This window comes from Vipera ursinii (genome assembly GCF_947247035.1).
Source record: "Vipera ursinii genome assembly, chromosome: 7".
Lineage (NCBI taxonomy): Eukaryota > Metazoa > Chordata > Lepidosauria > Squamata > Viperidae > Vipera > Vipera ursinii.
In genome coordinates this window covers 65,185,256-65,210,504 of record NC_139521.1, presented here as the reverse complement: position 1 = coordinate 65,210,504, position 25,249 = coordinate 65,185,256, and the positions used below count along the sequence as shown (strand labels likewise).

Below are 25,249 nucleotides of genomic sequence, written 5' to 3'. Positions count from 1 at the left end.
CTTGTGATGGTTGCAACATCCTGAGATCATGTGATCACATATGCAACCTTCCCAAATTTGCTTAGAACCACGTGATTCACTTAACTTGGAAGTGATTTGCTTAACAACCCTGGCAAAATTGGGTCTGACTCGCTTAACTTCAATTGCTTAGTAATGGAAACCCTGATCCCAATTTTGGGTAGTAAGTCAAGGAGGGCCCATATTGACCCAGGAAGTCTATAAAGTTCAACTCTTGAGATGGCCAGAACCAAACCACATTAACATTTAGCTTCCTACATCAAGCATGCTTATGGATACATCGTAGGGAAGAGAAGGGTTTGATCCAGTTTACAGTTTTATAGCACCAGACATGATTTTATATTTTTAAAACCCTAACCTGAAATAAAATTATACTGCAACAGGCAGTGTTTTCTAGGCCGTTTCCCAATAAAAAGAAGAATGATAGGACGCCGTAGGCAGCCATTTCTTGGCTGTCAGCCTCGCAGCTCCGTAGAGCCGCCGAAAACAGCGCTGATCAGCTGTTCGGTGGCTCGGAAGCCCCCACCTCGGGAGAAAAGGAGGGGGTGAGCGTCCAGGTAGGGGTAGAGCTCTCCGGGGCTGCCAGAACTTAGAGTTTTGGCGGCGGAAGGATTGAGCCCCCCCGAAGCCTGGGCATGCTCCGGACTGCGAGGCGCCTCTGCTCCGGGTTTTTTGGAGCAGAACAGGGCGTTCGCAACCATCCCTGCTAGCAAGGAAGAGCTTTTGAGAATGAGGACGCAGGCAAAGCGATGCAGGAGATTTTGGTGAAGATGATGTTTTGATCTTTAACTCAATGGACTTTGCTGAATCTGCATGTGAAAGTGCGTAGTTAACAATAGAGGATGAAAATGGCGGCTATATCTTCTAAAGTTCCTGCCCTGAGGCAGCAGTCTTCGGTGAAAATTTCATTGTCCTCTGCATCTGAATTTGTATCAGCTTTTACAGCAAAAGATTTGCAGAATCTGTTGCAAGAGACTATGGAAAAGCAAATGCAGCAATTTGTTGAGATAATGGAGAAAAAGTTGGAGGAGAAGTTTACAGAGAAATTAAAAGAAATGAGAGCAGACATCACATCTGCAGTAGAAAGCATGGTTAAAAGTATTGAGATTTTGGATGACAGAGTGGAAGATCTTGTTCAAAATGATATTAGATTGGAAGCCAAAATGACAGAAACTGAAAATGTAATAGAGAAAATGGATTATGATTTGATTTCGACACAGTATTCTCAGATGGAGTTTGCTTTAAGAATCAGAGGCCTAATAGAAAATCCTAAGGAAAATTTGGAGAAAATGGTTTCTGAGGCTTTGGAAGGGGTGTTGAAGCGACCAGCAGATGAAATAATGCAAGATATAGATAAAATCTTCCGTGTTAATTCGTGGATCACAAGACAAAGGAAACTACCCAGAGATGTGGTGGTTTATTTTACAAAGAGAATGATTAGAAATGAAGTTATCCAGGCCTCCTACAATATTGATTTTGTAATTGCTGAGCAAAAAGTTCTGATTTTAAAAGAGATCCCTGCAAAGATTTTAAGGAAAAGGAAGGAATTTGCTTTTTTGACACAAGAATTGAGACGACGTGATATTAAGTTTAGATGGCAAATACCAGTGGGTATGGTGGTGACCTATGAAGGTACGAGGTACTGTTTTACCACGGAGATTCAGGCACATGATTTCTACAGTAATGTTTTAAAAGCAGTCCCCATACCATCTTTGGAATCTACAAAGAAAAACGGTGAGAGAGAGTCTCAACGTTTCAGAGAGAACCCGCAAGTCCCTGAAGGGTTAACGCAGGCAGATGTGAAAGATACAGGAGGGGGTCAAATTTCATTATCACTGGAGAAGGCCAGAAATTGGAAGAGGCATGTTACTTCTGGATGAATGAATCAAGCCTGAAGATTTAGTCACATAACTGTAAGAGACAATAATGTAATAAGGATTATGGGAATTGGAATTGCTAGAAGGACTAAATATTTGGGGATATATTTTTTACCCTTATAAAATAATTATGTAATATTTCGTGTTGCTTTAGTTCTAAGATGATTATGAAAAGTTAATTGGGAAGATTTGTAGTAGTGTTTATTGATATTCTGTAGGTTATGATTTGTTATTTGGATGAAAAATTTTAAGCTTTTAGTTGGATAGAAGAATAGTTTTATAAAATTGATATAAATTGTTTTCTTTGTGATTGAAGTTAATTTGTAATATTTTTATGGGTAATATTGGAATAGGTAATAGAATATAAGAATATAAGAATGATGTGATTATATAAAAATTTCTTAAGTTTGGAAAGTAATCTATGGTATTTTAAGTTGTATAACATATTAGGATAATGTGAATTTAAAGCTTAGTTGGAATGAGGAATAGTTTTAGACAATTGATATAAATTGGTTTATTTGAGATTGTTTTTATTGGGTATCAGATTGGAAGGTATTATTTTGTATTTGAATAATCATTGATATGATATATATATGTATGTTTGGAATTTACCTATATGAGTTAAAGTTTGATAGTTTGAATAGTTTAGGATTGTCTGCGTAAGTTAGATCATGATTGTTTGTATTTTTATACCCTGTGTTTTGGTATTAGATTGGAAAGTATTATTCTGTATTTGTATAATTATTGATATGATATATATATATATATATATATATATATATATATATATATATATATATATATATATATATATATGTTTGGAGTTTTCTTATATGAGTTAAAGTTCAGTAGTTTAAATAGTTTAGGATTGTTTGCGTAAATTAGATTATGATTGTTTGTATTTTTATACCCTGTATTTTGCTCTGGGAAGCGGGGGGGGGGAAGGGAGGGAGGGGTTGGGGAGGGGGAAGAGGGTGGGGGGAGGGGGTTGGGAGGGGTTTTTTTCTTTTTTCTTTCTTTTTTTTGGTTTGTTAAAGATAAAATGTATTGTAAAACTTTTTAATAAAAAAAAAGAATGATAATTTAGAGAAAAATGTAGCAGGCATACTCTAGAAAATAACAGAGTTCTTTGTTGCTATGACCACACACACACACATACACCAATGGCCTCAACTCTTTTGGCCTTTTGCAAAGTCACAAACATCTGGTTCCCCCCCCTCCCTTGAGCTGGACCGAGATGAGCCCATTTTGTGCTGAGAATGTGTGCTATTATTGCCAGCCTCAATTATATATTGATTATATAGTGTTTTTGTTCATTATGATATTGCAAATATTTCTTTTTCTTTTGGGAGTGGGGGAATCCTTTCAAGTCAGACTTGACTCCTAGCAACTACATGAACAAGTCTTCCTGGCACCAGTTATGGAAATGGTTTGCCATTGCCTCCTTCCTCTGGCTGAGACAAAGTGACTGGCCCAAAGTGATCTCTGGACCCAGATTGTTGGGGGCAATTAAGCTGACTTTGTAATAATGCCGCTTGGGGTGTGTGTGAAAGCCCTAATAAGCAGGCATATACATAGAATGAAGGCTACTGCTAAGCTTGTAAGCCGCCCTGAGTCTTCGGAGAAGGGCGGGATATAAATGGAATTAAAATAAAAAAATAAATAAATCTCGCTGGCTTTGTACTTAAGGCAGGTTTAAGATTCATTGTCTCCCAGTTTCTTGTCTGGAGCCTTAACCACCACACCAAACCAAGGGTCATAAATAAAAACCCTGTATATTTATTTCAAACATAGGTTAGTAAGCGTAAGTGAAATAATCCAATACTTGCAAATTATAAAAAAATATATATTTTGTGGGAAGTAAAAAATAATTTTAATTAAAATCTTTTAATAAAATAGTTATAAGCATAGGATTTTCATAGGTATTACTTATCACTTTAACATCTTAATTGTCCACCCTTGGGTTAAAAAAAGATATTTAATATCAGCTGAGCAACAAAAGGATAATCTATGACAAGATAACTTTTATTTTTAAATGCAGGCTGTTGGTGGAATTCCCACCCACCGGAGGCCTCCTGACATCCTGGCAATTCCAGCCAGTGAAGTTAATCCACTACATTTCCACTTTTGACTTTTTCTTGGCTGCTTGTGAACTTGTGTTTTGCCTCTTTATTATTTATTACGTGGTGGAAGAAATCCTGGAAATTCACATTCACAGGTTGTTCTATTTTAGGAGTCTTTGGAACTGTCTCGATGTTCTCATAATCACAGTAAGTAAACCCATTTAAATACTGGGCTAATTTGAAATATTCCAGAAACTTTGTAGGGAGTTGTCAACTCTCAAGTTTCTGATGAACAAAAGAGATAGATCCCTCCTTGTTTGCCCCTTCTGTACCATAACTGCTAGGGATGCCTTCCTTTCTGATGCTGCTAGAAAAATAATAATAATTTGAAATAAACAGCAGCCTTCCCATCTTTGATGAATCAGTAGCCAAATCAGTGGAACAGTAAACCATATGCTTATACTACAAAGCATTTTATACTGTATTATCTACTTTATTTATGTAGGTGTCCATTTGACTTTTATGCGATGCTGGGAGGCTTACAATAAATGGATAAAGACACATAAAATAAAAATGAATAGCCGGGCATCCCCTTAATCCATCATACATGCAATTAGGAAATGGTTCTCTAAGATGGGCTCCAGGCTTAGGCATAAAGCCATGTTTTCAAGACATTATGAAGGGTCCAAATGGATGGGCCACAAATTTCAGAGTGGTCTCCAACTATGTGAACAATCTTTTTGAATCTCTTTTCAATGCTCTTTTCCTCAATACTCCAAATATGTACTTATGGTACTAAGGATACCCAGAATGTTTTCTTTTGGTGGTACTAGGTGTAAACCAGAAGTTAAAAGTACAGTGACGTCTTTATTGACAGGATTACAGTATTACGCAGGAGCAATAAAGTTAGTCCACTAAACTTTGTGTATGTTTTTTTCTTTTTTTTCCCTTCCTATTCTCAGCTATCATTGGCAGCTATTGGATTGAATATCTATCAAATATCTACTGTGAATAAGCTACTGAAGAAACTGCTGGAAGATCAAAATAGCTTTCCCAATTTTGAACCTTTAGCATACTGGCAAACCCAGTTCAATAATGTTGCAGCTGTTACCATGTTTTTCGTCTGGATAAAGGTAATTCAAATTTTACTGAGATAATTAAAGTAAATCAGGACACTTTATAAGAAAATTGTTTTTTTTCTTTTGAAAAACTGAATAGTTATAATTTGGGAGTGAGGAAAATCAATTTGCATTCAAGGTCTTCCTCTCTTTTGTACTTTTAAATGTCTATCTATCCTAAAAGTCAGGAACATAGAACAATGTACTGCAATAAATAAAACTCTTGCAGTTAAGTGGTGTTTTTTTTACTGCTTTCTGACATGGCATATCAAAATTATTTTAAAAGCTTTGGTTGACTAACAAGAGCTTTTCTAAAAAGGAGCAGAAAGCCCAATCCAAGTTAGTTTTTGCCATAATTGCAGATCTTAGGTTGTTGATGTTTCTAATTGCAGGATTACAGTAAAAATACAATTTAGTAATTAAATGTGTGTTATGTGATTGTATAGAGAATTAAAAAGTAGCTCCTAAAAATGTTTCTGCTCAAAGGGGTGGCTCAGTTCACATGCTGTGATAAATCACAGTTTGTTGGGGGGCGGGGGGGAATGTAGGCCCACCATTACCCCCACAGTAACACTTTCCATCTTACACAGCAGAAATGTAATAATAAAATTCACTGAAAATGAAAATGGTTTTCAGTTGATTTGCTTTGAGACAATCCACATGATTCTAAATCACATTCGCAGTATTTATTTGGATTTCACTAAAGGCAAAATTAAAGGGTATTGAAGACCTTCTAGGCTTACAGAAGAATAATAGGTAGGAGAACTCTTTAGGTCTAAAACAGTTCTGTCTCTTGTGCCATGCAGATCGTGTCTAGAGTAATGCAAAGCTTCCATCATCATAAATATGTCCACTGGACAGAGGTCGCCCTCTAAAGATGACCAGGCCAGGATAGTTTTGTGGAGTATTTAAGCCAGACATGTCAAACACAAGGCCCGGGGGCCAGATCCGGCCCGCGAAGTGGTTTCATGTGGTCCGTGAACAGTGAGGGAACGGCCCCCACTGCCTTGGCCCTGGCCCAGAGACCCTCCTTCTGCCAGAGACCCTCAGATCTGTCCCACTCTTGCCCAGGCCCCCTTGATGCGAATGATTTAGAGCTGGGCACGCCCACCCAGTAGGCCATACGCACTCTAGCCACGCCCACCCAGTAGGCCATGCCCACCCTGGCCATACCCACTGAGGGCAACCGCAATGCTGATGCGGCCCTCAATGAAATTGAGTTTGACACCCCTGATTTAAGCCATGAAATAGACATTTTAAGCTTCCACAGGGCTTAAGGCAACCATTTTGCACCTTAGCTTTCTCTTCCCAAATGAAAACAAAAAAAGAGATAGTTGTCTTGTCCGAGTCATTGGTGGTGATGGGGTGAGGGAGAGAGAGAGAGAGAGCCATGAAAGGGATGAATTACATGCTGTCTCCAATCCAGGAGGTCCAACGAGGAGGAGGAGGATCAAAAAAAAGTCAAGATGGCAGTATGAATTTACGGGATGGGTTCTGAAGAAGAGGAGGAAGAGTTGCAGCCAAGGCAAAAATCAGATAAGGGAAAAATGAGTCCAGAGCAGGAATGGAATTTGAGAAAGTATCTCAGACCCTCTCTAGTTCTCTCTAGGAAAAAAGCTGGGAAGGGAGAGGGCCATTTGGAATTAACAAAATTCTGTTACTGTAACTCTGCAATGAAATACAAGTAGACCTTGACTTGTAACAGCTCATTTAGCGACCTTTCCAAGTTACAACAGCACTGAAAAAGGGGATTTGTGGCCATCTTTCGCACATAAGGCCCGCTACAGCATCCCCAGGGTCACATGATCAAAATTCAACCACTTAGCAACTGACTGGTATTTGTGACAGTTTGCAATGTCCCAGGATCGTTGGCGACCTTCTGACAGTGGGGAAGCCTGATTCACTTAACCACCATGTTACTAACATGATTGACTTAACAGCCGTGGCAAGAAAGGTCTTAAAAGGGGCAAAACTTAACAACTGTCTTGCCTAATAACAAAAAATTGGAGCTCAATCGTGGACGTAAGTTGAAACCTGTAGTTTCAGTATTCATGACTTTGGTGTTCATATCTGGTTTACCACAAAGGGCTGATACCAGCCCTGGGATTTTGCCTTTATCCTACAAAGAACTAGGAAGAGCAAAGGAAAGGAGGGGAATTCTCAAATTCCGCTCCTATTCTAATTGTTACCAGAGCTGTAACTGTTCCTCCTCTTCTTCAAGGTTATTCTAAGGGCTCATTACATCGTACAATCAAAGCCCCACCCCTTTTTTATATACTTGATGCTACTTAATATGATATCAAATGCAAACAGTTGATATTTGCAGTATATCCTGCCCCCAAGAATGATTTTCTTTTTTTTGTCTGCTCTAATAATATACAACTGAGATAGTACATTCAGTGTTTCAGCTGAAAACATCTAAGCATCAAGGTAGGCAAATGAACACCAAAAGTGAAAATAAGGCCACAATTTCAACCTTTAACGTATTTACTTTGTATATATCTTGATCTGTCAAAAAAGCAGCCATTGGAATAGTCCTTGACAGTGCTTTTTTTGTAAAAGAAAAAGGTGCTGGAACTCACACATGTCATACAACCCACCTTGCCTACCCTACAAGGTTCCATCCAAAAAAAGGTGCCGGAACTCCGTTCTGAGCGTTCTATGAGAAAAAAAGCCCTGGTCCTTGACGTTACGTTTCTTAATATTTAAGATGTTCTTTCCATATAAACTCTGGTTTTCCTTCACTTTTGTATCACAAACCACAGCTCGGTGAATATATAAACATGAAATCAAAGTATCCTACGGTAACTATTCGGTATGGAATGTGTTCACTGCAATTCTTTCTGGTCAGTAGCTCAATTCTTTTAGCTACTGTTGGCTGCTTGTTTTCAACCATTTTCTCTTCTTCATCAGCTTTTCAAATTTATCAGCTTCAACCGAACCATGAACCAGTTGTCCACAACCATGTCAAGATGTGCCAAAGATATTCTTGGCTTTGCAATTATGTTTTTCATCATCTTCTTAGCCTATGCTCAGCTAGCTTACCTTGTGTTTGGGACACAAGTTAATGACTTCAGTACATTCCAGGATAGTGTGTAAGTAGAATGAACTCTTTGTTTATATGTTATAGTTTAGATTTCTAAAGCTGTCCAACTCAACAATTATGGTTGGTGCATAAATTCATTAAACTGGAGAAAATAAAAGAAGAACATACAGGTTGCCCTCAACTTACAAAAGTTCGTTTAGTGACTGTTCAAAGTTGCAACAGCATTGAAAAAAGTGACTTGTGACCATTTTTCACACTTACAACTATTGTATCTCCATGGTCATGTGATTAAAATTTGGATACTTGGCAACTGGCTCATACTTATGATGGTTGTATTGTCCCAGGGTCATGTAATCCTCTTTTGTGACCTTCTGACAAGCAAAGTCAATGGGGAACCCAGATTCACTTAACAATTGTGTTACTAACTTAATAACTGCAGTGATTCACTTAACAACTGTGGCAAGAAAGGTAATCAGATAGGTCAAAATTCACTTAACAACTGCCTCACTCGGCAACAGAAATTTTGGGCTCAGTTATGGTCGTAAGTCAAGGACTTACCTGTAATACACTACATGCATCCCAGAAGACAGGCATGGTGACAGACAAATCATGCTTCCTTGGTCCCATCACAAGGCATTACTCAGTAGATAGGAGATGAAACATGCCCACGCTGTCACGGGTTATGAGAAGGGCAGAGGTGATGGGGGGGGGGGGAAAGCAGTTCCTCAAATAACCAGTCCTATGCCATAATAAGAGCTTAGTGGATCACAATCAGAAACCTGAATTATACCCTGAGGTTTGCTGGTAACCAGCACAGTTCACACAATAGATGTGTTATCTGGGCACCCTGAGGCATGCTCACAACTGTTTATACTGCTGCATTTGGAACCATCTGTAGCTTTTGAGAACTCTTCAAGGTCAGCCAAATGGAGAGTACATTTCAGTGGTCCTCATTCAAGGGATTAAACTGTAAGATAATGTGATTCAAAAGCCCTTAGTGAATTAGTAAATGTCTTACAGACTTAAAATGTTGTCTGATTCAGTGGATTAGCTTGGAGATATTACTTACATATGTACATCCCAATCATATTGCAAGGTGGAAAAAAAGAGTAAGAAAGAGAAATCGGAGAGATTAAAAGACATGAGATATAAAAATGAAAATCAACTGTATATTTGCAAATCCTCCTTGCTTACACCATATCCATACACTATTCCAACCTTTGTCCTTTAGACCAGAGGTCCCCAACCTTTTGGGCACTGGAGACCAGTTGAATGGAGAGAGGTTTTTCTGTGGACCGGAGGGTGCATGGTTTTGTGTGTTGCCTGCATCCTATGGATGGGGCTTTGTTTGTGCGGACTGGTTGCTGGCATGCCACGGGCTGGTACTGGTCCATGGACGGGGGATTGGGAACCCCTACCTTAGACTATCCCTTCATCAGCATCTTACGAAACCCATCCAACAATAGCTTTCTTACACGGACTTGTGATCATGCAAAATCTGAGTGAAATTCTTTCATCCTGGTCAATCTGAATTGAATCCACTTTCACCCATACATTCTTGAACCTTTGTTTGTTTGATTGTTTTAGCATATACTTCTTCAATACCCTCTTTCCGTTGTATTCAGCTTACTTCAGCCTCTCAGCTACAGAAAGCATTCAAACACCTGATTTTGCACTAGAAATATCCTGAAAGGTTAAAGTTAATTGGTAAAGAAAATTCCAGTTCCACACAGTGCCTTAACTGTTGGCTATATGTGTGTTATTCTCTTTAAAGCTTTACTCAGTTCCGCATCCTGCTGGGAGATTTTGACTTTACAGAGGTTGAAGAAGCTAACAGAATTTTAGGACCAGTTTATTTCACTTCATTTGTGTTCTTTATGCTCTTCATTCTTTTGGTATGTAACTTTTTTTTGTTCCTTGATGTTTTTTGTTGCTGGTCATCTTTTTCAAATTGAACTTTATTTTGCATTATTATTTTTCACTACAACTAATACCAGTTTTATGCTATGTATCAGAACAACAACAACAACAAATGACTAAATCTCCCCAAAAGCATGCACCTTCCAAATCATTACTGTGTAATGGGAGAATCTCACTATTGCATTACTATACTAAAAAGTGGGCAGGTTTCATAAACATAAAATCAAAAAGGTATAGATTCCTCTGCTTCTCTATTGGGTCTAGGACAGGGATAGGCAACCTTGGCTCTTTTATGACTCATGGATTTCAACTCCCAGAATTCCTGAGCCAGCCATGCTGGCTTTGGAATTCTGGGAGTTGAAGTCCATGAGTCATAAAAGAGCCAGGATTGCCTACCCTGGGTCTAGAATAACGTGCCTCAGCCAAATCGCCATGGGACAATTTGCCACGGAACAAGAATTACAGTAATATCAAAGAAATGGTAGAATAGAATCAATAAAGAAAGGTTGCCGAAGGAGGACAAAATGAATGACAATGTCAGAGCACGCACAGTCTTTTTGCGCTGAGGTAACCCAGGAGTAAATACAGTAAACAGTGGTTTGTATTAAATGGTGGTTTATCATACAGTATCTACAATATACACCAGGAACAATATACATACACCTGGTAATACAGCAAACTCCAACACACAGCAGTTACAGCAGGAAAATGGACAACTAAGAGATACTCTAGCACAGACATGCCAAACACAAGGCCTGGTGGCCAGATCCAGCCTGCAAAGTGGTTTCATGCGAAGCCATCCTGGAAATAGTGAGGGAATGGCCCCCACTACCTTGGCCCTGGCCCAGAGACCCTCCTCCTGCCAGAGACCCTCAGGTCTGTCCCACTCCTGCCTAGGCCCCCATAGGCACCCTTGATGCGAACGATGTAGAGCTAGCCATGCCTACCCAGTAGGCCATACGCACTCTAGCCACACCCACCCAGTAGGCCATGCCCACCCAGGCCACACCCACCCAGCCCCCTGAGGGCAACCACAATGCTGATGCGGCCATCAATGAAATTGAGTTTGACACCCTAGCAAAAGCCTTCCCTTTTATACACAGGCTCTTAAAGGGATACAGACACAGACCCTGCTGAGTAATTCTATCATTGCATCATCTACCTTATGTTACATTACATAAGGCAGCTGTTTAGCTATTAATCTATTTCCTTGACAAAAAGTAAAATATTTTTTTAATTAGTTTGAATAATTAAATGGAATTGTTGACTTGTCCTGTGCCAAGTTGTCCCACGGTGCGTTGGCCATGGCGAGTTGTCCTGTGGTGAACTAGCCATGGCAAGTTGGCTGTGATGAATTGGCTGTGGTGAATTGTCCCATTCTGTCTCTGATCACCTGCCAAATTCCTGTCAAAATCAAAATCAACATGGTTCACATGGGCATTCATGGAATGCTGGTCTAAAGTCTCACAGGTGTCCTATGCTAGCAAGTGATGAAGCTGCTTCATTTTCTGAATATACGAAGAGGCATTAATACAAGTGGCAATGTAAAATCTACTTTCCATGAGACCTAAGAAGTGGTGGGATTCAGCCAGTTCACACCACTTCGGCAGAACTGGTAGGTAATTTTTTGTTGCCCAGGCCCAGAATGCACTTCCGGAAGTGGCATCCACACAGAGAACCGGTTGTTCACATATTTGAATCCCACCACTGGACCTAAGGGTGTGTCCTCTATTTCCTTCTGCACTGTCCACATGCCGCATAAATGATTTAATTTTTGTTTTTTCTAATGACTACTCTGGTAAGATACATTAAATCAGTTTAAACGGACCAGAAAAAATATTGTTTTATGCTTGCAGTTGCCAATCTTAATTGCTAGAGATATTGAAAAATAACTCTCTTTGTACTGGGATCCTTGGTCAGCATTTTTTTTAAATATATTTCTAAAATGCTTTTCTTAAACAGAACATGTTTTTGGCCATCATCAACGACACATATTCAGAAGTCAAAACTGATATGATACAGCAGAAGTCGGAAATGGAACTTTCAGATCTTATTAAAAAGGTAATCTAGAACTCCCAGTCTCCCGGTGACTGGCTCCAGATCGCGCAGCTGGCTTTCAGAGTTGAAGCGGGACTTGAACTCATTAATGTTTAGAGGGTTGACTCTTATTAAAATCAGGGCTTATGATGCCTGTTTCCATCACAGAATAGTTTATTTAGTTGTTTTGTTCTGTTGTAACAAATTGTTTATAATTCCATTTTTGACCAGACTGGAGTTAAACCCCCCTTTTGCTCTCCTTTTTCAGGGATACACCAAAGCCATGGTGAAATTAAAGTTGAAAAAAACACCAGTCGATGACATTTCAGAGAGTCTGCGCCAATGTGGAGGCAAATTAAATTTTGATGAACTGCGGCAAAACCTAAAGGGGTAACTTTGCACCGTTTTTTTCCTTTTGTACAGGGATTAAATAACAAATAAATGATCACACAGTTCCTTTCAGGAGTGGCGTTGTTTTCCGCAGCTCAACAATGGAGTAAAGAAATAGTAAGCCAAGGAATTAGATAAGAAGAAAGAAAGGAAAGGAAATTAAACACAGTTTACCATGCAACCGTTTGCAATTTCTCTCCATATCTTTCTGTCCTTGCAAACTAGTCTTCTTTGTATCTTATCCATTGCCTTTTGTTCCTTTAATTTCTCACATCTCGTTTTCAGATTCTCATCAGTTCTGTCAGATCATGATTTCTTTGGTCGTTTCCTTCCTGTCAGCATATTCACCTCCCTTTATGTTGGTGAATGGATCCTTACTTACTCCTGGTTTACTCTTTCTGTAAGTCAGACTGTCCCAATGAATTTCTTTGTATCATCTCCGTATGAAAATACCTGTCCATTCTTCTAATCACAAGCATTTCTTAATAGGTATCCATAAAACATATTTTACTTCCATCATATAGCACTCTTATCTCAATAAACTAAGTTACAAGAAGGTGTCTGTCTCCTTGTATATTTACTGGCTTAAAGTAAAGATATGATTACTTCACAATAGTTCTTTTTTCAAGGCATACTTTTTATACAGAGTAACACTTCTGGTTACATTTAGCGACCCTGCTAATTATATGACAGTTCTCCCAAACCAATAATATAATTAAGTTGCTGAATGCAGAATGACTCTGTGAAGGCCCCTGATTTATTGCTAGCACCAGAAAATAATTTTTTAACCTAAAATATTGAAAGCAATCACATTTAAAAACCTAGCCTTTACTTCCAGAAAGGGACGCACTGATGCTGAAATTGAAGCCATCTTTACAAAATATGACCAAGATGGAGATCAAGAATTGACCGAGTTGGAGCATCAGCAAATGAGAGATGATTTAGAGAAAGAGAGGGTGAGCTTTACATTGGTTTGGTGTGGTCGCATCCTTGAAAATGTGGGAGGTTTTTTGTTAGCCTGCACTGCTATTGTACCAGAAAGAAATCTTTATGGCTATTAATGCAGTAAAGAATTCTGGAATTTCATTTCTTGGGAAATTTGCTTTTTGATTTCAGAGAAGCACTTTTAGCTAGTCCTGTTTACTAACTTTGTACAATCTCATTTTATTGCTGGTGAAGATCTCTGGCTGCTGAATGTTGAATGATGAGGCAACAAAATAGCATACAGGTAGTCCTCGACGTACTGTATGAACACAATTGAGCCCAACGTTTCTGTTGTTAAGTGAGACATTTGTTAAGTGAGTTTTGCCCCATTTTGCGACCTTGCTTGCCACAACTGTGAATCACTACAATTGATAAGTCAGTAACCTGGTGGCTAAGTGAAACTGACTTCCCCATTGACTTTGCTTGTCAGAAGGTTGCATGACCTTGGGACACAGCAACGGTCATTAAGTATGAACCAGTTGCCAAGCGTCTGAATTTTGACCACTTGGGGAGCCTTCAAAGGTTGTAACAAAAACGGTCATAAGTCACTTTATTTTGTGCCGTTGTAACTTTGAACAGTCACTAAATGAACTGTTGTACGTTGAGGTCTAACGGTATTAAGTTTTGGATGGGAAATGTTTTGCTCATCCTGAATTGCAGTACCATAGATTGGGCTGGGCAATCTACTATTCACCTTGAAAGAATCACAAAAACATTCTCGGTTGGTCCAGCAGGTTTCCATTGCCTGCAAATAGGACACACTTGATTGTAGGAGTAAGAAAGCATCAAGTTCTAACAGTTGTGTTTGTTTTCACTAAGGAGGACTTAGAGCTAGACAGAAGTTCTCTAAACCGTCCACTCAGTGGCCGTAGCTTTCCACGAAGCCTTGATGATTCGGAAGAGGATGATGACGACGACAGTGGACACAGCTCCAGAAGAAGAGGCAGCAGCTCAAGTGGCGTTTCATATGAAGAGTTTCAAGTGTTCGTGTTATGGTTTTTTTCCTGTCAAATCTCACTTCATTAATTCTAAAGTACAGAATCCATGTCAAGAACTCTCTTTCCATACAAATCTGATTTCCAATTGCACCCGGCTGAAAGCAGCTCTCCAGAATAGATCAGAGGCTACTTCAGACTTTCTTATCCAAGAGGCCACTAGACCCATAGACATGGATGTTCCTAACGAAAGTAGTAGATGAAATATTATTTTCTCATGAATGAAGGCGAATAAACGTGTCCCAGGATAATGCGGCAGGATCCAATCTGGAACCAGAGTTTTTGTCTTCCAAGCTTTTGGACCTATGCGGGAGCCCACCCTTGGGTAACTTCTCCATAGTAGAGTGTGTGCTTTGGGATGTTCTCTAGTATTTACAACAGGCACTCTATAAATACCACACACAGTGTAATCCAAAGCGCACACACTGCTAGAGAGAAATTCCCTGAGGGTGGGCAAAAACTTCCGGTGACTGACCCAGATTGGATCCTGAAAGATTATTTTAACTGTTATTCTACCCATCTTTGGGACAGATTTGAAAGAGAATGTGTTGTCTATACTGTTCTTGAAATCCTAACTGTATCCGAATGCATTTTCCGTTCAGCTTGGTCCGCCGAGTGGATCGCATGGAACATTCCATAGGCAGCATTGTATCTAAGATTGATGCCGTCATAGTCAAGCTGGAAACTATGGAGAGAGTTAAACTGAAGAGGAAAGAGGTGCTGCGCAGGCTGCTTGACGGAGTGGCAGAGGTAAATTTACTTAACGCTGGCAAAACATTTAGTATTTATTTTGCAAGCGTCGCTATTTTGTATTTAATTTCTTCAGATGAAAGGATGTTGCTACTGGATTGTGTAACAAAATCTTAGCGAGGACGTGGGTAGATTTTCGTCACAATCATCGTGTCTCTAAACTGAGCTTTCAGTTCTTCCAGTGGGGCACCCATCTCCATTGCAAATGAATCCATACCTTTCACAAAATAATAATAATAATAATAATAATAATAATAATAATAATAATAACAACAACAACAACAACAATAATAATAATAATAATAACAATAACAATAATAATAATAATAAAAATAATAATAATAATAATAATAATAATAATAATAATAATAATAATAATAAAAATAATACCGCGACCTGACCATCGAAACTGCGCGATTATGGATGAAAAGTGTAACAGTGATACCCATTGTCATCGGGGCACTGGGAACTATGTCCAAAACCTTTGCAAAATACATCAAGAAATTGCAGCTTCCTGCAATAACTCCAGCAAAGCTACAAAAAACTGTGCTACTCGGAACATCTTACATTTTAAGGAGATACCTGGTTGATACCTAGGTTGCTGGCAGCAACCCGTGTCAACCATTAGTGCCAGTCAATTTGAGTGTTCAGTTGATTGAGTTTCATGTTTTATGAATAAAAGTTTTACAATATAATAATAATAATAGTAATAGTAATATAATAAAGTTGGAAGGGACCTTGGAGGTCTTCTAGTCCAACCCCTACTCAGGCAGGAAACCCTATACCATTTCAGGCAAATGGCTGTCCAGTCTCTTCTTGAAAACTTCCAGTGTTGGAGCATTCACAGCTTCTGGAGGCAGGTTGTTCCACTGACTAATTGTTCTAACGGTCAGGAAGCAGGGTATTTTATCAGAATTATACCATTCTGACTATAGATAGTCCTCAACTTACAACCATTCATTTACTGACCGAAGTTAAAACGGCACTGAAAAAAGTGCCTTAGAACTGATGCTCACATAACTGTTAGTAGCATCCCCAAGTCAAATGATCAAAATTTGGGCACTTGATACCTGGCCTGTATTTACAATAGTTTTTTTTTTATTTATTTTTTATTTTAATTCCATTTATATCCCGCCCTTCTCCGAAGACTCAGGGCGGCTTACAAGCTTAGCAGTAGCCTTCATTCTATGTATATGCCTGCTTATTAGGGCTTTCACACACACCCCAAGCGGCATTATTACAAAGTCAGCTTAATTGCCCCCAACAATCTGGGTCCTCATTTTACCTACCTCGGAAGGATGGAAGGCTGAGTCAACCTTGAGTCTGGTGGGATGCGAACCTGCACTAATTACAGGCAGCTGGTGTTACTTAAGGAGGCATTAGTCCACTGCTCCACCAAGGCTCATATTGCAGCATCCTGGGGCTCATACGATTGCCATCTTCAGCCTTCCCATCCGGTTTCCAACAAAAGCTGGATTCGCTCAGTGACTACACAATTCACTTAACAACTCTCTTGACCGCCATGGCTAAAAAGGTTATAGCATCGGGCACAATTCACTTAACAACCGCCACGCTTAGCCATGGAAATTCTCCTCCCAGTTGTAAGTTGTAAATTGAGCACTACCGGTTGTTCAAATTATTAAAAATGATTTTAAAATGCGTTTATATCTTTGCACTGAAAGTGAGTTTAGCCATTTGAGCACGATCAGAGATTGTGGCATTTCTGCTTAGGATGAAAGGCTGGGTTGTGACAATGAGGCGCGCAGAGATCAGATGGAGAGACTTGTACGAGAAGAACTGGAACACTGGGAATCGGATGATGCTGCATCCCAAGTAAGCCAGCGATTGGGAACCCCGGTGGGATTCAACAGCCACGGACGGACCAGGAATTCGCGCCCTTCTTCCTCACAGTCCACAGAGGGCATTGATGGAGGAGGAGGAGGGGGAGGAAATAGAGGGAGCAACATCCACGTCTAGTATTTGCTGAAACTTATTTTCCACAAATCATGAGTTAACTACGGTAAATGACAAAATGCCTTGGGACAGGGCTGTGATTTTATAGGGTAAGATATAGGAAACCTATCATGTTGTGATCTGGTCTGGCTTTTAAAAACCAGAGCTTCTTGTTTAAATGCCCTTGGTTTCCTTTCCAACAGCTTTGATTAAAAAGGTGCACACTTCTCGACCAGCTAGGAGAAAATAGGTAAGCTAGTAAATTTATTTTCCAGTTGTAGAACTTAAGGTGAGAGTGCTTTGCACATTTACCTGGCAATAAGACATATTGGAACCTGAGACATACTTCCTTAAAAAAATGTACATAAATTACCCTATAAGTAGCTGTTTCATGTGGAGTAATCAAGTCTATATGATTTTCTCTTCCCTTTTTTAATTGAAACAGGCAGTCTGTAATACATTCTGTGCAAACCAATACATACAGAAGTAATATCAGTGTTTGGCTGCGTGAATTAGATTATCATCATTTCAGTATGATAGATTTGTCTTTTAATCTTTAGGATTTAAGCTTACCAAAAAGGAATTCCTATTCTGTCAAAGCCTATTTCACATGGTTATTGGGAGGATAACCTTCATTATTCTCAAAGCTCCTTTGAGAAAAAATGTACGACACAATTTAGCAACATTAATTATCTCACAGATGAAAATGCATGATTATAGGAAAATTTTCCCCTTAATAGCATATTGTTCTGAACGGGCCATTTACAATTGTCCTTGTAAAATTAGGTTCTGGAAAAAGCATTCTCTGGAGCATAATCTTCATAAGCCCATAAAACAGGGATCTGATTAAATATATTCTGAAAGCATTTATGAAAGTAGTTTCAGTAAAAGTAAAGTAAATAAAAGCACTAAGTTAAATAAGCTGTTCTAAAGAAAACTGGACAGCGAAATGAATAGTATTTAATGGGGGAGCTTCTGCAAGGTTTATATTCTTGTATTTCATCGCTTATAAGTCAAAGCCAGAGAGGTTGGTGGATGGTGTAGAAGCAGCGCAGGTCAGATTGAGATGTAGAATTGCATGTAACATATTTCAAAATGTAACATGCATGTATGACATCTGGTGATTAGATTGCCTCTGGCAGTGGGAACCAGGTATGTTCTATCCCAGAAGTCTCCAAATTTGGCAACATTAAGGCTTGTGGACTTCAACTTCCTAGAATTCCCCAGCCAGCTGTGCTGGCTGGGGAATTCTGGGAAATTGAAGTCCACAAGCCTTAAAGTTGCTAACTTTGAAACCCCTATTCTATACTGTAGATCAGGGGTCTCCAAACTTGGCTCTTTTATGACTTGTGGACTTCAACTCCCAGAATTCCTCAGCCAGGCACGCTGGCTGAGGAATTCTGGGAGTTGAAGTCCACAAGTCATAAAAGGGCCAAGTTTGAAGACCCCTGCTGTAGATGCTTCATCTTATGTTGTTTTAGTGTTCATGGCAGGAAAGGAAAGAGCATTCCTTACTCAAAACAGTGCCAAGCATAGCTTTGTAAAAACACTTGTGTCTTTTAACTCCTGAATCACCCATGCTTTGGGTATTGAGGTAGAGTGGGAAACTGTTTGCATGGCTTACTATGCTTGTTTTTAAGATACAGTATATCTTCCTGTTCTCTTTAACAACCCTCAGAACAATAGAGTTTCACATAAAGGAATACTATGAAAACCAAAGGTTTGCATTCATATCGTAATAGCTTACATTTCTGTAACATGTTGTTACTTCATAACAAACTTCATTTTGAAGTGCATTAAGATTTCATGGGATAGCCATGTGCGTTGACAATGTACACATACATTTAAAGTATGACAGCAAAGAAGCTTGAGTATCTGCTATTTTGCACACTGTGTATATGTGTATGTATGTATATATGTATGTGTGTATGTGTATGTGTGTGTATACATACACACACACACACACACACACACACACACACACACACATGCTTCCAAAGTGCCAATATATTTCTAGGATAATGTTGCCTTAGAAAGGAATATAAATGTTAATTTTTCAACATTTCACATAACGGTAAAAATGTACCAGTGAACAACTTCCTGGCCAATTTTGTGTATTTTGAAGTTGTTTGTGAAAAAGCGGAAGTGGCCTTTGCATTCATTTCAAAGGATTGGATATTTTTTTACTCTGGTCTTAAGTGCCATCCAATTAACTGTTTGTGAAATAAAAGATTTATAATCATGTCTTTTTATTTGTGGTCATAACTGTGGTCATGTGACTGGAGGAAGTGTCATAAGTATCCTACGGATAGGTCCATCAGAACTTTTAATGGTCACTATGCAGTCATTTGTAAGTTGAAGACTATCTGTATAGTATTGCCCCAGACCTGGTTCTACCACAAGGAAGCAAAATATATTCTGGAGCTCACAGAACAGAGGCAGAGCTGAATTAAAATTAAATCATGATTTAAAAAGTAAATTTAATCATGAATTAAATCACAGCCGGAGCTAAATTAACAGATTAAACGGAAACCTAGCCCTGCACGAGGAAAAAAAAAAGCAAAATACATTGAGCATTTAAAGCAATAGAGATTTTTCACTCTTCAGATCGTAAAAGGCACTTGAGACACACACCAAAGCTTGAACACAAAAAAACAGAATTAATCACCCCAGTTCAATGTAGAGGCTTTGCATTTTAAAATGCATCCTGAAACTCACTATCAGCAAAATACAAAGGAATTAAAATGTTGGGGGTTTTTTTTAAAAAAAGTTTTATTTTCAAGTTCAGAGCCCAAAACAAAACTTAAAACAGGTATGGCTTCAAAATTGGAATACTCTGCAAAATATTTTGCACATCCCCAATTCAATGAATAAAACGAATTAGTATTATTATAGGGCTTGTCTTTGCATTCCATTTACCACTAATACCTTGATACCTGATTTTAAGGGACACACATCTTTATGGCATTATCTGTTGTTGAGACAATCTAATTATCTTCAGTTGTCCCACAGTTATGTGGCATTTTTCCTTTCCCAATATAAACCTTAACTACAGAGATTCTGTAGTGCCTCATTAATGATACCAACAATACAGGAGCCAAGATCTGCCCTGCTCCTATTGGCCAATTAAGTCTGCTGTGGGGACACCATCTTCCCATCCAGTTTGCCTACGTGTCCATTTTTTGGACTGCAAGAGATCAGATATCTGGCTGGTGTAGCATAGACACCTCAGATGGAATTTTGAGAGGTTTCATGTTCTCTTATTTTTCACGCAAAACGATATACTTAAGCTGGGCCTCAGTTTGAAGACAATAGCTGTACAACAATTGCAATTCCATAATTATCATTAAATATAAATCAGAAAGGTATTTAAAGAACTGTATAACCATATGTTACAAGAACTAAGTGTTTATTATAAAAGTACAATGCTGCGTTAAATAAGGATAGCCTCTTGCTAAGTATACTTCTTCAGAAATTTCAATTTCAGATATGCAAATGTCAGAAAAATCAATGTCATACATATAAGCGCAACGTGATTCTGCCACAAGTCCCAAGCAGTTGTGCCAATGCCTTGCATTTCCAAATAGTCTTCTCCAGTGCATCTACAAACATGGGTTAAAAAAAAATTGTGTTAGAACAATGCAATTCTTAATTTTACCTTATTTATTTATTTATTGCTGTAAATTCGTACAGATAGTCCTCTGCTTATGACCATAATACAGCCAGCCCATAATTTTGGAACCCTTTTCACGTCATTAAGCAAACCCAGCACTCATAAGGTGAAGGCCACATCCATTAAGAGAACAATCGTTAAGGAATCTCATTGTTCCCTATGGCAGGTTTTGGCTGAAAACCTGAAACGAATAGCAAGTTTTTGGCAAAAACATCATATTTTTAAATTTTAAATTTTGGCGAATAACAACGAAACGTGATAAGAACGCTTTCCAGGTTGTTTTCATGTGCGCTTGCTTTGCTTTTCTGGAAGCCCCAGCAGAAGTGTGGCGCATATATACCTTTAGATTCAACTGTCAAAAACATCAGCCTCCACAAGGATGCGGCAACCTTAAGGAAAAGTGCTTTTGCTACAATACCCTTTGCAAGCCACCTTTCCCAATGTTAAGTTGGAAACAGTTCCACATCTTTTTAACTAGTGCAGCCCTGAATATTAAAAAAAAAGCAGGAGTAATAATTAAAGAAACCTGGGCACTGTTGTTTGTTGTACTTTTCTAGATGGTGCCAACAATTTGCCAGGTGACAGATGCTTACACTGTAAATGCAGCAGTAGAAACACATGTTACGTTGACCCCTTCTGGGGTATCATTGCAAAATCTGAGTCCAGTAAATTCGTTGATTTGCAAAGCCTTTGAAAAACAGACAGATAATGGAATTACTTGCTTATATTATCTGAAAGGTTTCCCCTGCAGTTGGACCTAAAAGGCAACAAAATGACAGAAATGAGAGTGCTTTGCTAAAAATTAAAGCAACAACAGATTTGTTTTATTCTTAATAGGTAGGGATATGTTGAGCTCCCGTTAAGTTGTTGCTCTAATTCAATTATTGTGCTCTCCCATGTAGTATCCAGCTCAAATGTATAAGTTGACAACAATTTTTGGATGAGCTGTAGAAGTCACATATAGAGAATAAGATGAGGACTCACTTCAATAGATTCTGGCTCCCCTTCACGTTTCTAAGACACAGGATTTCCTGTAGGTAGTATAGGTAGTCCTCGACTTACGAGCCTAAAATTTCTGTTGCTAAGACAGACATTTGTTTTCAAGTGAGTTTTGCCCTGCTTTATGACCTTTCTTGGTACAGTTGCTAAACGAATCACTGCAGTTAAGTTACTAACATGGTTGTTAAGTGAATCTGGCTTCCCCATTGACTTGCTTGTCAGAAGATCACAAAAGTTGATCACGTCACCCTGGGACACTGCAACCGTCATAAATATGAATCAGTTGCCAAGCATCTGAATTTTGAACACATGACCGTGGGGATGCTGCAACGGTCCTAAGTGAGAAATGGTCTTGTCATTTTTTCCCCCAGTGCTGTTGTAACTTTGAACAGTCGCTAAATGAACCGTTGTTAAGTCAAAGACTACCTGTATCTGGTTACCCTTTCTCTAGCAGTAGGAAAAATTGACTCGTGTGTCGCTTCACCCACTTCTACTCTAGCAATGCAAATCTTCACTGCCTATTCTAGTTCCCACTGAAAACAGAAATGCGAAGTACACATACATAACACACTAGGCCAGGGGTAGGCAACCTCGGCTCTTTTATGACTCATGGACTTCAACTCCCAGAATTCCTGAGTCAGCAAGCTGACTCATAGTCCATGAGTCATAAAAGAGCCGAGGTTGCCTACCCCTGCACTAGGCCATAAACGATGGTTTACAAGCCAGAATGGTTCCCACAGCAAACCTAACCAAAGCCAAACCAAATAAAGCCAGATGTTTTAATGTGTGGTGTGAATCCATGCCTCTTTCTAAGCCTCTTAAGAGGCACTGCAACAGGGCATCAAAACCGGTAGATCCATCTGGATATTCACCCTGTAGTCGCAGACACTGCCTGTTCAAAAACTACAGAGCTGGAAGTGCACTTTTCAAGCTCCTTGGCACATCTCAATATCATAGCCCCGTGTACAGCTATAGAGGACAGCCGTGTTAGTTATTGTAGCAAAAAAAAAAATCAATTTTTCCCCCAATTTCCAAATCGTATCAAATGACATAAGCTTTTGTGAGCTACAAGTCGCTTCATCAGATTCATACAGCATAGCTGACTCAGGAATTCTGGGAGTTGAAGTCCATGAGTCATAAAATGGCTTGGGTCCGGGAAGGGCCACAGGAAGGGCCTTCTGAGAGTGTCGCCGGCAAAAGATTGCCGGCGGGTAACACCCAGGGGGAGGGCCTTCTCTGTTGGGTGCGCCTGCCCTTTGGAACCAGGTGCCCGTAGAGCTCAGGACTGCCCCTGACCTTCGTTCATTCCGCCGGGACCTGAAGTCTTGGCTCTTTGAACTTTCCAGCCAGGACTGAGAATTTTAATTGTAATTTTATTTTAATTGGGTTTTAATTGGAGTTTAACAGGGGTTTTATTTTATTCAAGGACTAAATTTAATTATTTTAATTGTTCTTAACTTTTGTAATTTGTATTGTTATTTTAAATACCTTGTGAACCGTCCTGAGTCCTACGGGAGAAGGGCGGTATATAAGTCCAATAAACATAAACATAAACATAAAAGAGCTGAGGTTGCCTACCCCTGGGCTAGGCTGATAAAAGATTTAAATTGGGGTAAAGTGGCGAGAGGACAGGTTGGCTGTGCAGATGCAGATTACCCTTAAGCCAGATTTCTGGTATCTTACATTTTTAATGTGTTATGAATCCAGATTAATTTTTTTTTGCCACTATGTAGGAGCTACTTATGTAGGATAGAATTGTTTCTTCTAAAGCGGAAATCACCCCAAGTTCTCAAAATGAACCACTAGATGTCAATTAATTAGATTTTTTTTTCAGTTTGTAACTTCAAAAGATTTCCCTTCCTTGAACTTGGCTCTGTAGAAGAAGAACATTTGCTAAACGGCTTTCATGAAAGCAGTTGGTTCACCACTGTAAGTCCTTCATTTAATTATAAAGATTAGGTTGCTTGAATAATAATAATAATAATAATAATAATAATAATAATAATAATAATAATAACAACAACAACAACAACAACAACAATAATAATAATAATAATAATAATAATAATAATAATAATAATAATAATTTAATTTCTATACCGCCCTTCTCCCGAAGGACTCAGGGCGGTGTACAGGGCAAATACAGTAAAAATACAGTGTACAAAAGTTAAAGAATTAAATAATGCAGCCCAATTACAATAAAATTAATACAATAATATTAAAATACCCCAAACCCATCAGACCAGGCCGGCTTGTTCAAATAAGTATGTTTTTAGGTCACGGCGGAAGGAGCGAAGGTCGTGAGCCATCCGGAGCTCAACCGGTAAGCAGTTCCAAAGGTCTGGCGCGCCCACAGCCAACGCCCTCCCCCTGGGGGTCGCCAGTCGACACTCTTTGACCGACGGCACCCTAAGGAGGCCCTCTCTGTGGGAGCGCACTGGACAAAGGGAAGTTGATGCCGGCAGCAGGTGCTCCCGTAAGTAATACGGGAGAATACACAGCTGACTCACAGGAAACAATAGAAGTAGAGCAAAAAATATCTATCTGGACAATGGATGCAGTGCAGAACATATTCCACAATCCCTCAAATGGTTCTATAGCAGATGTGTTAGAATTCCTTAGCAGGGAGAATAACAATGAATAATGAAACAATAAAAGCAGAATAACAGGCAGATTAACAATGTTTTCCCCAAAGGAGTCTCTTGTGTAAATGTGTAGTATGTGGGCACTGGTGGGATTCAAATATGTGAACAACCAGTTCTCTGTGTGGATGCTGCTTCCGGAAGTCCATTCTGGGCCTGGGCAACAAAAAAATTAGCTTTGGTTCTGCCAAAGTGGCGCGAGCCAGCTGACTCCTAGTGGTGACACCAATGAAGAGGACAAGCATAATTTATTTATTTATTTATTTTTGGGACTTATATGCCGCCCTATCTCCCGAAGGACTCAGGGCGGCTAACAACAATAAAACACAATAATACAAATGTTAAAAAAGATTAAACTAACAAGCCCCAATGATAAAATGATAAAATATTAAAAATATTCTATTTAAAAATCCCTATCGTCAGTCCAGGTCAGCCTGATGGAAGAGAAATGTTTTAAGGCTGCGACGAAAGGACCGGAGCTCAAGGGGAAGTTGATTCCACAGGGCCGGCGCTCCCACAGAGAAGGCCCTCCCCCTGGGGGTAGCCAGCCGACATTGTCTTGCCGACGGCACCCTGAGGAGGCCCTCCCTGTGTGAGCACACCGGGCGATGGGAGGTCGTTCCTGGCAGCAGACGGTCCTGCAAATATCCCGGGCCTAAGCCATGTAGGGCTTTATAGGTAAGAACCAGCACCTTAAATCTCACCCGGAGGACAACCGGTAACCAATGTAGCTCACGCAGGAGGAGTGTAATATGGGAGTATCGGGATGCTCCCATCACAACCT

The 25,249-nt window shown here is 39.3% G+C and overlaps 2 protein-coding genes across 2 annotated transcripts in view; one reads left to right on the top strand and one right to left on the bottom strand.

Annotated features, from left to right (window-relative positions):
* The window catches only part of PKD2 (polycystin 2, transient receptor potential cation channel), a 33,385-nt gene extending 14,355 nt beyond the window's left edge, over window positions 1–19,030 (top strand). Inside the window, exons 6-15 of the mRNA XM_083367026.1 lie at window positions 3,937–4,165; window positions 4,921–5,091; window positions 7,990–8,171; window positions 9,897–10,017; window positions 12,005–12,103; window positions 12,348–12,469; window positions 13,308–13,425; window positions 14,273–14,436; window positions 15,051–15,198; window positions 16,930–19,030. Of these exons, the coding sequence (XP_083223152.1) occupies window positions 3,937–4,165; window positions 4,921–5,091; window positions 7,990–8,171; window positions 9,897–10,017; window positions 12,005–12,103; window positions 12,348–12,469; window positions 13,308–13,425; window positions 14,273–14,436; window positions 15,051–15,198; window positions 16,930–17,175 (1,600 nt within the window). The 3' untranslated portion in view covers window positions 17,176–19,030. The remainder of the gene's footprint in view (window positions 1–3,936; window positions 4,166–4,920; window positions 5,092–7,989; window positions 8,172–9,896; window positions 10,018–12,004; window positions 12,104–12,347; window positions 12,470–13,307; window positions 13,426–14,272; window positions 14,437–15,050; window positions 15,199–16,929) is intronic.
* A 583-nt stretch (window positions 19,031–19,613) lies between these two features.
* LOC310643002 (broad substrate specificity ATP-binding cassette transporter ABCG2-like) overlaps window positions 19,614–25,249 on the bottom strand; it is a gene marked incomplete at its 5' end in the record, with an annotated part of 28,077 nt that continues 22,441 nt past the window's right edge. The window contains 2 exons of the mRNA XM_083367024.1: window positions 19,614–20,753; window positions 21,418–21,512. Of these exons, the coding sequence (XP_083223150.1) occupies window positions 20,606–20,753; window positions 21,418–21,512 (243 nt within the window). The 3' untranslated portion in view covers window positions 19,614–20,605. The remainder of the gene's footprint in view (window positions 20,754–21,417; window positions 21,513–25,249) is intronic.